The sequence below is a fragment of the Notolabrus celidotus genome, chromosome 10 (assembly GCF_009762535.1).
Source record: "Notolabrus celidotus isolate fNotCel1 chromosome 10, fNotCel1.pri, whole genome shotgun sequence".
NCBI classification, from domain to species: Eukaryota; Metazoa; Chordata; class Actinopteri; order Labriformes; family Labridae; genus Notolabrus; species Notolabrus celidotus.
Window position 1 is genome coordinate 14,863,045 of NC_048281.1, and position 13,575 is coordinate 14,876,619.

At 42.2% G+C, this 13,575-nt stretch overlaps 1 protein-coding gene across 4 annotated transcripts in view; it reads right to left on the bottom strand.

Moving 5' to 3' along the window:
* osbpl6 (oxysterol binding protein-like 6) overlaps positions 1 to 13,575 on the bottom strand; it is a 49,421-nt gene that overhangs the window by 10,541 nt on the left and 25,305 nt on the right. The window contains exons 3-13 of one of the 4 annotated variants that reach the window (XM_034694448.1): positions 10,685 to 10,807; positions 10,231 to 10,284; positions 8,287 to 8,400; positions 8,015 to 8,185; positions 5,325 to 5,466; positions 5,045 to 5,148; positions 4,473 to 4,565; positions 3,640 to 3,808; positions 2,325 to 2,455; positions 580 to 687; positions 44 to 175 (exon numbers count right to left, since the gene is read on the bottom strand). In XM_034694448.1, coding sequence (XP_034550339.1) covers positions 44 to 175; positions 580 to 687; positions 2,325 to 2,455; positions 3,640 to 3,808; positions 4,473 to 4,565; positions 5,045 to 5,148; positions 5,325 to 5,466; positions 8,015 to 8,185; positions 8,287 to 8,400; positions 10,231 to 10,284; positions 10,685 to 10,807 — 1,341 coding nt within the window. Of the gene's footprint in view, positions 1 to 43; positions 176 to 579; positions 688 to 2,324; positions 2,456 to 3,639; positions 3,809 to 4,472; positions 4,566 to 5,044; positions 5,149 to 5,324; positions 5,470 to 8,014; positions 8,186 to 8,286; positions 8,401 to 10,230; positions 10,285 to 10,684; positions 10,808 to 13,575 lie in introns of all 4 variants that reach the window. The other 3 variants (XM_034694447.1, XM_034694451.1, XM_034694449.1) reach the window with 3 other exon arrangements.

Below are 13,575 nucleotides of genomic sequence, written 5' to 3' on the forward strand. Positions count from 1 at the left end.
GTCATTTTATAAAGAGCGGTTTCTCAAATGCCCTCTGTTGTACCTCATTCTCCGACGAGCTGGCTGACAGAAGCACTTCCTGGGCATCAAAGAACTCCGAGACAGACTCCGACATGGAGAGTCGGCTCTCATTAGAGGCCTGCTGAGTCAGAGGGATCCCCATCTGTTCCCCTTCCTGCAGGCAAACACATGCAAACACACAAGACGTTCACGGCTCTGTCACTGCGATGACGACACGTTCACGAACCAAAACTGACCCGAGCAAATCCAAACAGCACCAGAAGACGACACAGAGTTAATGTAGCAGCGGGTGTATCCTTGCCAAAGGGCGAGCTTCCATCCGTTTCTAATTAGTCATTTTTTCCATTAACCTTGGTGTCAGTTTGTGCATAGAATAATGATCTGCTAAGCTTACCTGCCACATCGCTCTGGTGAGACCATCAATATGTAAGGACAGGAATCAATAATGCAATTGACAAACGTAGGAGGCAAACACTGAAACTGGTCAGCCTTGGAAGTTTATCAATATGAGAGACAAAAATTAGTCAGGCCAGTAACACACTGACCGCGCTGACCCACCTCATCAGGCGTGGAGATGATGTTAACACTGACGACTTGCTCACTCAGGACGGACTCAGAGTGGATGCGGTTCAGTCTGGTACGAAGTTCTGCATTTTGGGTCAGGGCCTGAATAATGACAGAGTTGGTGTTATCACATTAGACCATTTTATTATATCTACACGTAGTTCACATGTTCAATAGCTGAGTGGTATGGAACAAATTTGTGCTCCATTAACAATACACAGAGAACTCTCTAAGTAGGGCGCATCCTGATTGATTTTTCCAGCCCTGATGAATTCAGCATTGAGTCTGTCATGGAGACCAGGGAAGAACAGCAGAGTCAGATGATATGACTCATCGAGGCAGATGGCGGTCTAACATGAGTCTGGTTCTGTTTGAGGTATCTGCCTGTTAAAAGAAGTTTTTCCTTGCTGCTGTAACTTGATAAATACTGCGAGGTTCTCTGCTCATGGGTGATTAAGATGAGATCATACAGAGTCTTGTCTGTAAGAGGGGACTGGATCATATCCTGTCTTGATGTTGGGTCTAGATCTCCTGTGTTTGAAAAAGCGCCTTGAGATAATGTTTGTTGTGATTTGGCGCTATATAAATAGATAAATAAATAAAGATTGATTGATTGATTGATTGAGTTGATGTTTTTTTGTAACTCATGGCCATAGTTAATATAAAAACTATCAGTCATAGCTGCCTTACAGCTCCTGTTGTCTGTGTTGATTTTGGTGCCCCATGTGGACAAATCAGGGAGAGCGATCATTGGCTGATCTTGTTCTGTATATGTGTAAGTGGTGTATTTTTTGTCTGACAAACAAATCTCATCTATCTTTATTTTAAATGTCTAACATGCTACTCATATGGATTATATTCTGCATGGACAAGTTTTAAAGTTGCTGTTTCTTTGGCGTGCTGTCTATGATCTTTTCTGACACGCACCCCGCAGCATGGGTGAGAAGCATAGAAGATATTTTCTCTTTGACATTTTAATGTTATAAAGAGGCATCAGTATTGATATCAGTCTGTTTCAATGCTAGCTTTAACTCACAGGAGCTTTAACTTCATGTCTATATAAAAAAGAAGAAGGTGAAATTATGAAAAAAAGGAGGCTGTAATCTGAACCGTTGACATAAGCAGCTGTCTCTGTGACAACAATTACCCCAGCCTGTAGACATCCCACAGAGCCTTGCCATTAAAGCCTGACCTCCAGCCTGCGACAACATTGTCACACAAGCCTCCAATTAGGAACAAAGCAGAGATAAAGCAGCAGAAACATTTGACTAAAATGATGTCAACTGTTAGCCGAGGAACAGTCCAATTAAATCACTGGAGTAGAGAGACAGCCCTAAGGAGCACAGTTAATGAACTGCACCGCACATTTCTCTCTCAACCAATTAATATGGGAAAAGATGATTGAACTTTCACTACTCACTTGCCGGTGATCTCTTTTCCACACATCATATTTTTTCATCGGGATTAGCATGTTTGCAGCTTGTGTGGTTTAGCTGACAGACCGTCACCATGAGCGCGTCTTACAACATGACTACTATAACACTGGGTTGACTTTACAGACACTTTGCTAGAATGACTCTGATGATTTCCTCAGTAATGTCTGAATCACCTCCGGTAATTACATCTTAATACAGCGTCGTATTTAACATTGCAAATGTGACGCAGCCAAATACGTCTTAGTTTGACTAATCCTAACAGAAAGCTGCATCATGGGTAATGTGTGAAAGCGGGCTCTTTACCTGTGACAGAGACTTCCTGAGAGAGTTGATCTGTGCTGACTGATCCGTCTGCTCCTGGTCTGACAGAATTTGTTTGATCTTTTCTTTCTCGATGGCCACCGTGTTGAAAGCCGACTTCAGCAGAGAGTGGACTGCACAGAGACATAACAACAGATATTTTAAAACATCAAACTGTAAAATTAAGGTTTTTCTCAGACTCTGAAGACTCTTTCTTCAGGACATGCAAATCTTGATACTTTGATTCAGAATGCAAAAACGGCTTTAAATAGTTAATCCTGTGCTTTAGTTTCTCTTCTGTCTTTAGGTACATTTTTCTTTCGAAGCATATTGAAGTACCTTAAAGCTAGGGTTGGTAGTCACAGAAAACTAGCATGAATTTGAATGTAGCATTTCTGCTGGACTCTGTCTATAGTGAAAGTTAAAAGCACAGCGCGGGAGGCGGGCAGAACGGCAGGACAGGATTTGATTGGTTTCATAATTTGGCTCCTGATGGCAGGGATTGGTTGGTGTTTTCCCAGGTTTACTCCGGCTGTAGATAGCTGCTTTTTTCACTATTTTTTAAGAACACATTATGTATTGATTGCCATCGGGACAGGTCATTTTAACCAGTATAACAAATAGTGTTTCTAAGTCTGACTACCTACGCCAGCTTTAAAAAGACTCTAATGAATAATACACATTTTATTTCACCATTACAAACACTTACGTTCAGTTAAGATAGTGAGGCCTTGAGTTAGCCTGGGTGACCAAAATTAAATGAATTTGAAAACCCTTCTATGATTTCCTTTTTCCTCAGGTGTATCTACCAACTCATTATTTGCAGTGAATTTCAATGTGTAATTTATGAACGTCTTAAAATTGTTGAAAATGCAAACCTCACAGGTTCCACTTTCAATTGAAGATAACATAAAACTATGAATATAAGGAAACATTTACCGTTAAGAAGCTGGAACCACTTAAATCAACTATTCAAATAACAGAGTGAACTAAATAATTGGCAATTAAATAATGTTTCAAAAATCTGCTTAAGGGAGGCTGAAATGCTAATAATCTTCTAGAGCTGGATAAACTGTTTGAGCAGAGCTTGGGCAGGCAGTCAAGGTTATTTTGAGACAGGAAATAAATGTCTAAAGTGTGATGTGTGTTTACAAGAGACAGTCTGTTTTGTCAAGTTACTTCTTCAAAGCTAACCACATGCCTTGCCACGTGCAATGACATCATAGCTGAGACAGACTTTGCATTGTAGTTGCAACTAGAAATGGACGTATCTACTGAGGAACCCATGTTGCTGCAGCTGAGAATGCCGCTTGCATACCTTTCTGAGCGATGGTGCAGAAATCCTCCTGAAGTTTAATGTAATCACCGGCGCACTCTACACTGTCAGTCAGCCGGGAGACGGGAGGCTGGAAGTCGACCAGCTCCGCACAGAGGTTTGGGTTGGATGAGTGGAGGCGGACAGGGGACATGCTGGCAGACAGAGGGACCTGGAGAGGGACAATGAGCACAGAGGACAAGTGTCAAACAGCAATGATATCATGAGGGTCCTACAGAACCAGAAACGGAATCAGTAGTGGATATTAAGAGCTGCACTTTGATTAAACACAACTAACGATATTCCTCTCTTATTAGTTTGAGATATTTCCAAGCCTAATGAGTTTGCCTGACATTTAGAGTCTCTAAAGTAGACTACTGAGGGCGGTTTGGGCTGTGTGAAAACAAAGTATTAACTAATAGGGCTGCTTGAGAAAAAAAAAAAGCTTGAAAATTGAATGAAAGCAGGTTGTGTCTTTACACATGATGCACAAACAAACATATCTGCAAAATAAAGGAAAATTACAAGAGGACCTGGATCCATGTCACAGCACATACGAAAGTAAAGACAGAGACAGGGACAAAAAAAGAAAACAGTGCTGAGAGCAGTGTGAGTATGTTTTACGGATCTTAAACCAGATATGCGAGAATGAATTAACTGAATGAACTGCTTTTTAATGTGGCTATTAAGGAAGCATCAAGTATTATAAGTAACTACAATCTTTTACACTGGAAATTGACTAAGTAGTATGTCGGAGCTCAACAAATTGAAAACAATAAAAAACCACGTGTTCCTGAGTGTTTAATGTTGCAGAGCAAAAGTTCAAAGAAATATACCTGGAGCTGGAATTTTGCGTCTTTGCCGACACTTTTTGTTCTCCATCTTCTGTTCAAGCGCTTTTCTTTCTTTGACATTTCTACACAATTGGTCTTTGCAGCACACATGGATCCAAATGTGCAAAGCATGGTTCACAGAACAAAGCACATCACATTTAAAGCAAAGTTAGCACACAGATTGATTGCAGTGACATGGCAAAAAAAGACAACAACGCCACAAATGAGTTGCAAATAAAACACTGAAGCAAACAGAATGTATGTTGTTTAAAAAGAACTGCTGTGCAGAGATCCAAACATAATCAATAGTTTACAATTCATCAGTGCAGATCAGATAGAGAAGCTTGCAGGTGTTTTGTATGTTCGAGCCTAGCCTGTCTGCTAAGTTGGATAATGATGGTGCCTACAAGGGTTATAAAAAACTGTACCTTCTCAAAGACAGACACACCTACATCGTTACCTGAGGTCTACAGGCTCCTGCACAGTTCCACACAGACACACACATCTTTAAATAGCTTCCCACACTTTCTGTATCTGTGCATGTGTGTGTGTCTTCGTTTGTGTTTCACTTCTACCTGCATTTCTGTAAAGTTGGGCGCTGATTGTGTCCTTTGTAGGATTTCCAGACTCTGCAGTAACCGGCTCAGCTCAGTCAGGCTGGTCTGGCATCGTGCAAGCTCTGGAAATCAAATTCACAACCGACATAAGCACAAACACATCCAGTTCAACGTGTCAGACATTGGTTATAAATGTTCCTCCCAAGGTTCAGAGGACTTATCTAAGGCCCTGAGGACAGATTTAATCTTCTCTGTGGGATCAGATTTGATCACAGCAGAAGAAGAAAACAGCACTTACCCTCTGCACACTTGTCCATCTCCTCTGATTCCTGCAGCCAAGCAGCCACCTTGCTCTGTCCGTTACTGTAGGAGGCGGGGAGGCTGTTGTTGCTGCTGCTGCTTGGGGCAACCGGTGGCCATGGCAAACTGCTAGGTTTAGCCTGCTGTAGGGCAAAAACAGGAACAGACACGCATGGAAAATGTGGTTATTCTGTCCCAGACTTCATAACAGTATCAACTGGTGTGTATTGCACAGCTTTCAGCAGTAGTTCATACAATTTCACTGACATTGTGAGGGAACGACTGTTCTAGATTTGGGCAGCAACTAAAAGTTATTGTTTTGTTTTCTTGTGATGTTTTTTGATGGATAGAGAAATTCAATCAAACAATCAATCTTTATTTGTATCGCGCCAAATCACAACAAACGTTATCTCAAGATGCTTTACAAACATAGCAGGTCTAGACCGTACTCTGTGTTCAATTATGAACAGAGACCCAACATCAAAACAGGATAAGATCCAATCCCCTCTTACTGACAGGATTCAATCTTATCTCATCTTAATCAACCATGAGCATTGCACCTCACAGTATAGTTACAGCGGCAAGGAAAAACTTCCTTTAACAGGCAGAAACCTTGAGCAGACCCAGACTCATGTTAGACAGACATCTGCCCTGACACAGTTGGGGTTGGAAAGAGGGATAGAGGAGAATAAGAGAGAGAGATGACAGTGATGAGACGGAAATTGCTTCTTCCTCAACAAAAAAATGGAGCAGGTATAAAGTAACATGAGTATGGTCTCTTTTCGACCAGTGGTCTAATAATGACACTGCAATTTAGGATCTTTGAATTACTTCCTTGTCCAATCAAAGGTCCAAAAGTATTTCCAGGTCAGTTGAGACAATAAAGACATCGGCTGTTTCCGAAACGGCTTGCTACATACTACTTACTAATGTAGTAGGCAGTAGGTATTGCCTACTACATACTGCGTTTGAATTTAGTATGTAGTATGACTGTTCTGTCCGATCTGTCATGCAGCATGCTGGGCCAGACGTCGCTGGATTTCCGGTTTCGGAAAGCGGAAGTAAACAACGGCGAAGCCGATAAATAAAATGCTTCTTTAGCATCCATTTATGATTAAAAAAGTTAGGAAGTGGTTTATATGTAATTTGATAACTTTCACAGCACCCAAAAATGGATTCCCCCCATCAAAAAATAAGGAAAAAGAAAAAGCAGAACGAGCGCTGTGCATTATGGGAAACAGTACGCGAGGCAGACTGGTCCGATGCATACTGAGATATGTTCCTGAATCAGTAGACATCCGGGGAGTTTTGGCATACTGCAGATTTTGCTCTTGTTCACATACTACTTACTACATACTGAATTTTGGACAAATCAGTACGTACTGCTAGTATAGTAGGCGGTTTCGGAAACAGCCATCATCTGTATTTAGATTATCCATCACACCACACTGTTCAGATCTTCTTTGCTCTTCACTTTAGTTACCTGATCCCCCAACAACATGTGCCAAGAGTACGAGTTCAAATCGTCACAGAACTAACTTTTAATTTCAGCTGGTTGGATAAAATCATGACAGAAGGGATGTGCTGTATAATCTGCTTTTAAGAGCTGCATGAACACACACAGCTGTAACAATGCACCAAAGAAAAGCTCTCTTCAGTACACCTCGACAGTCCTAAGTCTTTGTTGTATCAGTTAAGTCTGACTCTTGGATTGGAGTCTCTCATTTAAGCTGTTCTTCTGGGAGAGCTCATCAGACTGCAGCCAGCTGCTCTGGATCTAGATCTCACTGATCACCTTTAATAGTCTCCATGAAGCTCAGAGTCACGGTCCCAGGAGAGCCTGCTGTGGCTGCATTCTCACACACACAGCTCTGACACATTAATGAAGAACAAAGATTTAAACCAAACTAATAAAAACATAACCTTTAGTTACCCTAATTAAGGGTATACAATAACAGACCCATCAGTGTAACTTCATCAGTGAGATATCTCTAGAACAGACTGACTTGAACACAAACCATCCACCATATTTATTGGGAATGTCACTGTTAGACTGCATGATGAAGATTGCATAAAGTGAGAGGTATAAAGTTATCAAGTGTAGGTGAAGACAGGAGCAGAGTGGCAGATACAATCCTATCTGACCATAAAGTATTCTTGACGCAGCTGAGGATGTTCAGGGACTTTTACTTCCTCTTTTTATATCACCATATTATTTTGTACTCTATCCCAGTTTCCAGCACAAAAAGAATCAGACACTTACTCACTCTTTCCCCCATGATAAAGTGTTCCTGAATAAGTAATCACACTCTGCTGAGATTATAGGGAGTCTGTACTTTAAAATTTGACTCACAAAAGATATGTCAGATTGCTTTGATTGGAAAAGTCTGTCACAGGATCAAATCAGTGATTTAACACTTACGGTCTTCTCTGTAGAAATCATTAAACATTGATGAGTTTAAAGTATTCATAATTTACAACATTTCTCGAGCATAAATGTCAAACGGTGTCTTGTTCTAGCATCTTAAATGTTAGGATTTGTACCTTGCCTCTATTTTATACGATTAAAAATGTAATATCTTGAGTCTTTGGACAGTTGGTTACACAAAACATGTATAACTGATATTTTTCATGATTTGCAACCATTCTTTTAACCAAACTGACTGGGAGTAGAGTGGAAGGACTCACCTTTACTTCACGCACCACACTTGAGGCAGGTTGTGGGGACTCCATGGCAGCCGGGGGAGGAAACGTTCGCATGGTAGCCTCCCGGGGAGATCGCACAATCTCGTTCTGTCGGTAAAGCCGGTGATGACGCAACTTGCACACCCAGGCATCAAAGATATCTTGAGATTTGACCTGAAGAGAAAGAGGACATACAGCTTTAAGATTTATCCCCTTTTTCCCTTCCTGCTCATCACTGATTTGAAGACCTTTATACCTCTTCCCCTCAGTGTTACCTTCAGGTGATAGATGTGCTCCTCCGTGTCCAGGTCGATGCGACGCGCCCTCTTCTTGATGGACATGACTGAGAGGCCGACGTCGATGCTGCCATGTAGTTTGCCTTTTTGGATCTAAGACAAATAATGGAACCAGATGTTCAGTAACTCAAAGCACAGTTCTCTTGATCTTATTTTTAACCCATGTTACATTTACAACAAACTTCTTCAGCTCTTTAAAGTCTGGAAAATAAAAAATAATATCCCAACGTTTGATAATAGCTAAAGCATGAACCAATGATTGAAAACTTGATTCGCCTAAATTTAAAAGCAACTGTTGACAGTCAGTGAAATGTCGGAGTGATGGCCTTTTATGGGCTACTTCTGCAGAAATCATTCTGTATGTGGCAAATTTGAGACAAGTCTAGAAAATTAATTTCCACATTTGGGATGAAACTAAATACTCATATACGTTCATAAAATAGATCTCTGCAGATCGAATCGTCCAACTCCATTCGATCTGCAGAGTCCCTCTCTACTTTCAAAAGACAGCTAAAGACCCAGCTCTTTAGGAAGCACTATGCACTTAGCTAGACGGTTCTCCTCTGTTGTCCCCAGTGGCAGATCGTGTCTTCCAGCTACAGTTGACTCACACTGTCCTGCTCTACTCTGGGAATCTGTGTTCAGCTCTGGAGTGACCCAGCACTTGGTACTTTGGTAATTATTGTGGTGATGACAAGTTAATTGTTGATGATGATAATGGAAGGTCTTAAATTGTTTGGTTGCTTCATTGTAGATGATCCATATTTAAAAAAAAATAAAAAAAAATCCTTATTTGGACTTGAAGCACTTTGTTAATCTTACTGATCTTGTTTCCTGTTGTCTAGATCTTTGCTTGTGTTGTTTTTGTTCGTTTACGTCGCTTTGGATAAAAGCGTCTGCTATGCTGACGTTGTAACATTGTAATAAAAGAGCGGTTGATCCATACTGTAATAATAAACTCGTAAATTATAACAAGTTTCGGGGTTAAAATTAAAATCAAATAAAGTTTGGAAGAAATGTTAACCTAATAAAGAACATGTTTGAGACATTCACCTTTCTGCCACTGCAAGAGGTAATTAATACTAATCCAACTTAAAAGGGATAAAAAAAATATTTTGTATCTGAATAATTTTCACTTTCACATAATTAAGAATAATGGCGCCAGTAGCCTAGCGTTCTAAGCGCCCCATGTACAGAGGCAATAGTCCTCATCACAAAGATTTCTGGCCACAACCATTTGCTGCATGTCATGCCCCACTCTCTTCTCCCCACCTTTCCTGTCTCTCTTCAGCTGTCCTACCAATCAAGGCAAAAATGCCCTAAAAATATAACTTGAAAAAGAATAATGAATAGCTAGTTTAGGCAAACACATGTGAAGGATGACAAATATCATCTGACAGAAATGTATGTTAGGTGCAAAAGGAGTTCATGACAGTTCCTCTGTTATGAACGGTCTCCTCTTTCTGTGCCCACATATGACGGCTAACATAGTTTCAGAATATCTTTGGTTTTGAGCTTCAGGTTAAAACAACAATGTCTCTGTGGGCTCTTTTTCCCCTTTATTGGATAGATAATAGATTAATAAACACACTCCCTAAAAACAGAATACATGAGACAAGTACACCCCTGCAATTTCAAATTATCACTTATAATAAACTGCACTCCTCCAATATTACACTTTGTTACATAAGTGAGTATGACAGGTCCACAGTGCCTTGTTCTTCAGAGTCCTCACAGTCACATTACATTTTTGCATTTTGTCTGTAAAACTCTGGCTCTGCAGCAAAGTGACATGGCGTGCTGAAAAACATTGAACATCCTGACCCATGTTGCAGATGTTTTTTGCTGACTCATTGCAGAGCCAAGCTGATGTCAGGCCAGGCTGCCCTGTTTCTGCCTGTGGTTACAGTCAGGGTTACTTACATCAATGGGGGACTTTGAGTACTTCAGGATACCATTGTCCAAAACGAAAAAACGCTGCAGAAAGAACAGAGAGAAAAATACAATCTGTAATTTCACAACAGGAAGGACGGACATTGAATATTGATCACATTAGACTTGTTAATATTGTGGATCCAATATAAATGCAAAACTTGGTCCTGTTTATTCTCTCATGTTTAGCTCTAGGGTGTTTGTTCTGTGTGATCTGTGGTATAGACTAAGAACAGAGACTGAATTCAAGAGGAACTGAATAAGAGATGATGACTTTACAGGAAATACCCAGTCTGCTTGTAAAAGAGGCACAGAGAAAGTAGAGCAAGGAGCATGAAAAATTATTCATCTTTGAGCAACAGCACTGTACCCGACAGAAAGTCGTGTTTGAATTTTTTTAACAGCAACAAAAGCGTATGTGTATCTCTTAGCCAGTGTATCTTACCTTGTGCCAGCCTTTCAGGGGCCATTTCCGCTTCTTCAACATAAACCCCTCGTGCTTATCAGGCCTTTGGACGTTGCTTTGACCGATTTTCAGCCCCTCAATGATTTCCCAGCTGTCTGCCTCCTAGCGAAGAATGAAAAGAAATAGTGCTGTGTCAGAACGAATCCCCGGGAGAGAACAGGAGATACATTTGTTGTTATAAAAAGAAAAGATTCTCCTGTCATGTCCACTGTCTGACAGAGAGAATAACTGGAATACACTTTTTTTCCATTCTTTTCCTATACAGCGCACATTTAAAGAAATACTGCCCCACTCAGATTCCTGCTGCTCTCTCAGCATTTCCACACCATTAGCTTCTCCTGACTGTGCTCCTCCTGCTGCTGGTGGGTCTGTAAATCAAAGTGACGGCTTAGTGGAGGGGCAGCAGGGTCAGACAAGGACAGGTGAGACATCAGACCGCCGTCCCACTTGGAGGAACTCCGGTAGTCATGAGATCATACTTTGACAGCTGCAGAATGTCGAGGAACAGATAATCCGCATCAGTCTGATGCACTGGCCTGTAGTGATTTAGTCAGTGTCCTTGAACACTTTTCTTTTGTCTGAGTCTGAAATGTTTCCAATGGCTGGATTATTTTCACCGTTATTTGACCTAGCAATGGTTGGAGGAATCTCTGTACAAACAAACATCAGTTTTTTTTACACTTACAAAAATGTAGTCTTGCTTGAATTAAGTTATCATAGAATAAATTAAACATGGTCTTTGTGCACTGAAAGACTTTTATGGTCTGGGTTTACCACAAAATTCACCTTAAACCCCTAATATCAACCATTTAATATTTTCATGTTATCAATGTTCTTTATGACACACTGCAATGTTGTTTATAAACAACTAGTGGGTTATTTATATAAATGTCAATTACTATTGCTTCTCCTGTGGACGTATTTAACCAGTGTATTTATTTTCATATTCAAATCAGTAGTTGTAGTGCCTTTGAAGTAAAAACCCACAACTTAGAATGCACAAGCATCTCTGGACACTTAATAACAGCCTGTGGCTCTGTTAATCACATGGTGTGATGTTGGGACCTTCAGAGCAGCATGTTAGGTGTGTGTTATGACACTTGACCTTGGACTGATGGACATTTAAAAAAAAACAACAGCTTGTTAAGTCTAATGAGCAGGGCTACAGATCTGTCTGTGGAGGTCATGCACACGTCTCGCCACGTCTCGTCACATCACGTCTCGTCACATCACGTCTCTTCACATCACGTCTCTTCACATCACGTCTCGTCACATCACGTCTCGCCACGTCTCGTCACATCACGTCTCGTCACATCACGTCTCGTCACATCACGTCTCGTCACATCACGTCTCGTCACATCACGTCTCGTCACATCACGTCTCTTCACATCACGTCTCGTCACATCACGTCTCGTCACATCACGTCTCGTCACATCACGTCTCGTCACATCACGTCTCGTCACGTCTTGTCTCGTCACGTCTTGTCTCGTCACGTCTTGTCTCGTCACGTCTTGTCTCGTCACGTCTTGTCTCGTCACGTCTTGTCTCGTCACGTCTTGTCTCGTCACGTCTTGTCTCGTCACGTCTCGTCTCGTCACGTCACATCACATCTCGTCACGTCACATCACGTCTCGTCACATCACGTCACGTCACATCACGTCTCGTCACATCACGTCTCGTCACATCACGTCACGTCACATCACGTCTCGTCACTTCACGTCTCGTCACATCACGTCTCGTCACATCACATCTCGTCACGTCACATCACGTCTCGTCACATCACGTCACGTCACATCACGTCTCGTCACATCACGTCTCGTCACATCACGTCACGTCACATCACGTCTCGTCACTTCACGTCTCGTCACATCACGTCACGTCACATCACGTCTCTTCACATCACGTCTCTTCACATCACGTCACGTCACGTCACATCACGTCTCGTCACATCACGTCTCGTCACATCACGTCTCGTCACATCACGTCTCGTCACGTCTCGTCACATCACGTCACGTCTCGTCACGTCTTGTCTCGTCACGTCTTGTCTCGTCACGTCTTGTCTCGTCACGTCTTGTCTCGTCACGTCTTGTCTCGTCACGTCACGTCACATCACGTCTCTTCACATCACGTCTCGTCACATCACGTCTCTTCACATCACGTCTCTTCACATCACGTCTCGTCACATCACGTCTCGTCACATCACGTCTCGTCACATCACGTCTCGTCACATCACGTCTCGTCACGTCTTGTCTCGTCACGTCTTGTCTCGTCACGTCACATCACATCTCGTCACGTCACATCACGTCTCGTCACATCACGTCACGTCACATCACGTCACGTCACATCACGTCTCGTCACATCACATCACGTCTCGTCACATCACGTCTCGTCACGTCTCGTCACATCACGTCTCGTCACATCACGTCTCGTCACATCACGTCTCGTCACATCACGTCTCGTCACATCACATCTCGTCACATCACGTCTCGTCACATCACGTCTCGTCACATCACGTCTCGTCACGTCACGTCTTGTCTCGTCACGTCTTGTCACATCTCGTCACGTCTTGTCTCGTCACGTCTTGTCTCGTCACGTCACATCACATCTCGTCACGTCACATCACGTCTCGTCACATCACGTCACGTCACATCACGTCTCGTCACTTCACGTCTCGTCACATCACGTCACATCACGTCACGTCACATCACGTCTCGTCACATCACATCACGTCTCCTCACATCACGTCTCGTCACGTCTCGTCACATCACGTCTCATCACATCACGTCTCATCACATCACGTCACATCACGTCTCGTCACGTCTCGTCACGTCTCGTCACGTCTCGTCACATCACGTCTCGTCACATCACGT